The sequence below is a fragment of the Berghia stephanieae genome, chromosome 1 (assembly GCF_034508935.2).
Source record: "Berghia stephanieae isolate SIO BIC M18660-M18661 chromosome 1, UCSD_Bste_1.3, whole genome shotgun sequence".
Taxonomy (NCBI): domain Eukaryota; kingdom Metazoa; phylum Mollusca; class Gastropoda; order Nudibranchia; family Aeolidiidae; genus Berghia; species Berghia stephanieae.
The window spans coordinates 57,794,517-57,797,692 of NC_088360.1; the positions used below are offsets into that span (position 1 = coordinate 57,794,517).

Genomic DNA, 3,176 nt, shown 5'->3' on the forward strand with positions numbered 1-3,176 from the left:
TTGTTTCATTTCTATTGTATTTAATCATTCACAAACAACAAAAAATGCAAAGTATATTATTTCCTTGTATAAAGACCATTGTTATGTAGAATCCATAAACTACGAATAACAGATGGTTTCTCCTCATGGCACATATATAACAAAAGATGATAAAACAAGTGAATCAAATTATATCGTGATTTTAAGTGATTTGGGTGAAAATATTAGGAATTCCATAAAGCTGACATTTTGATGACATTTTAGATTTTAGCAAAGCACATGAAATTTGCAAGATGTGTTATCAGATCCATATGCGATTTCAATACCTATCCAAACCCAAAAAGAAATCATCTCGTTTCATGCCCGTACGATTTTCCCTATTCGAATCATACCCGTTAGATATGTCAATCTCTATTCATACCTACAAGAGTTAACAACTTCTTTTCATTCCCTGAAGAGTTGTGTTCCTCTAATCATGCCCATAAAAGATGTCATCTTCTATTCATAGGCATTAGAAATATTAACCTCTATTCTCACCCATGAGTTGACAATTTCTGTTTTCCCCAAAAGAGATTTTAAGATCTTTGCATGCTCATCAGAGTTGTCAATCACGTGATAAGAGAAGTATAGTCGCAAACAATTTACCCAGTACTTAATTCGCCCATGCAATATTAACGTTGTCAGAGAAGTCATGAATTTAGTTATGAGGGCAATTGTCACAAAATGAGAAAAAAGTTAAGTAAATATTTTTTCAAAAAAAGAAGGGCGCAGTAACTACTGGAAAAGATACATAAAACTGCAATAATTTATTTGGTGCAGACATTTTATCGGAAAAACAATAGATGAACAACACAAAAAAACAACTATAAAACTTTGGGTTTGGGCGGGTTTTATTTTAGGTTTATCCCCTGTTGTGCTTACGAAAATCTTGCAATGTTGTGCTACTTTTGTTCATTTAAAAGCCTAAATTTGCAAAAGTTTGGGATTGTTTTTCCATTTCAAATATGAAATAAATAAGATTATGCTATGATGTCTCGAGGACACTTGCCCTAGATTGCTGCAACTTTTTTGTTTAATAAATTCTGTCCGATGTTAAATTATCTAATTCTATTAGGCATCAAATGAAGATCTGAAAAAGTGTGTATGAAACAGTGCCAGACAAAGCAGAAAGAAAAATACTAGGAAAAAATCTGTCGATAATTGAAGTTTTTAAGTATTTCACATGGGATTTAATTTGTTGTTGTTGTTTTTTTTCTCATCATATTAACGGAGGTTATAAAATGTATTCATAAGGATTAATTTATGTAATACACTATAACATAAATGAACTCTGTACAACTTGATGAAATCCAAAAATGAAACTGTACATTAATCTAGGTATAAAATTTGATGCCAGAAAAATTACATAGAAATGTATTATCATTTGATTCATGATTCTCTTTTATTATTAGATAAATATTTGCTTATCTGTATCTGTCTGTTTAAAATACTTGGTAATAAAAATCACAAACAAATTAAATCTTATACAAAAATAAATGAAAATAACAGGTCTCGTGTGGTTAGGTATGAATCAATACATTTGGTCAGTCGAATAGTAGATTAGAGCATTTCAAATGTCCCAGTTGTTATTGGATTTATCCAAGCCATCATAAAGGACGACAATGTCGGAGGAGGGGCTGCTTGAATTATCGCCATAGAACTGAAAAGAATGTTATGAGAAGAATGATGGTATCTATATGTATAACGTAATGTTGATCACAACGATGGGTATGACGAGTATGGCGATGGTGATGATGATGATGATGATGATGATTATGATAATGATGGTGATAATGATGATAATGATGATGATGTTATCGGTTGTGATTGTAGTGGAAATGCTGGTAATAATGATGATATGAAGATGATGATAATGATGATGATGATGATGATGATGATGATGATGATGATGATGATGATGATGATGATGATGATGATGATGACGATAATGATGAAGATGATGATGATGATGATGATGATGGTGATGATGATGATGATGAGGAGGAGGATGATGATGCCTCATTATTGATGAGAGTGTTTGTTTCACAATGCATTCATACATATCAAGTGAACATAAAAGAGTCAAAGCATAACTCAACTTTATGATAGAATTGTGGAACTTTTGAAAGTTGTTGGCAGTTGTGTAAAAATTTTATATATCTAGAGCTAAATACAATTGTACGATTTATTAATGTTTTTGTGATACGTGTCCAAAAAGTGAATGACGAAGAAACAACATACATTTCACCTCGTGCATTAAATACCAGGGGCATTCTTATTGTATCACTACTCTGAGGTAATTTTTACCAATAAAAATGTAATTTTCTGATTCTTTATTCTCCAAGTATCTTACTTGTTTTCTCTTCAATAGGCTTCTGTGTAAAAGGCTGTGATCGAGCAATTTATACTTTCCACAGAACCGTATATATTCAATAGTAAAAGATTATACTTCGTGCTTCTATATTTTAACAAATCTTATGATTTTGTAATTACTAAGAAATAATAGGCTTTTCCAATGGAAGTGGAGGAATAATTATTAAATAGTCACTGTTGAACAATACTTTTTTTTTAAACAAAAGAAAGACGTTTTTGTTATAAACTCAGAATCTTGATGTTTATGGGTAATTCTATTCTTCTATAAGTCGTCTAGCTCTTCTCTTTACCTTTTGTGCCAGCCTTTCTCAAGATAACTCAACAATGAATTGTTTGATGCATGTTATCTATCACGGGATATTTAACGGTCTTTTAGGATTAAATAAACCCTTCTTGTGTTATCTTAGGTTATGTTAGATTATATTTTTATGTTATTTGCGGCGCTGCACTGCGGCTGACGCCTGGGCTATTTCAGTCTTCCCTTGGAATAGACCCTAGAGACAAATTTCCCCTATGTTTATTTATTTTATGTTATATTATATTATGTTATGTTGAGTTACGTTATGATATGTTATAATATATTATTTTATATTATGAAGGAATTATATGGAAAACATTTGAAATGTAACAATAATATTGTATAAAGTCCTAATGATATTTTTCATGCATGTATTATCAAAAAATATTCATTGATCCATTAACGTCAAAATTCTTAAATTATAATGGTTTTATACGTCCCTGTAATATCGGTTCAATACTGGCAAGAATTGTAGTAGCCAGAATTC

The 3,176-nt window shown here is 30.9% G+C and overlaps 1 protein-coding gene across 1 annotated transcript in view; it reads right to left on the minus strand.

Annotated features, from left to right (window-relative positions):
- Positions 1-3,176, minus strand: part of LOC144978233 (uncharacterized) — a 69,492-nt gene continuing 66,316 nt past the window's right edge. The window contains exon 39 of the mRNA XM_078924045.1: positions 1-1,678. Within this exon, the coding sequence (XP_078780171.1) occupies positions 1,589-1,678 (90 nt within the window). The 3' untranslated portion in view covers positions 1-1,588. The remainder of the gene's footprint in view (positions 1,679-3,176) is intronic.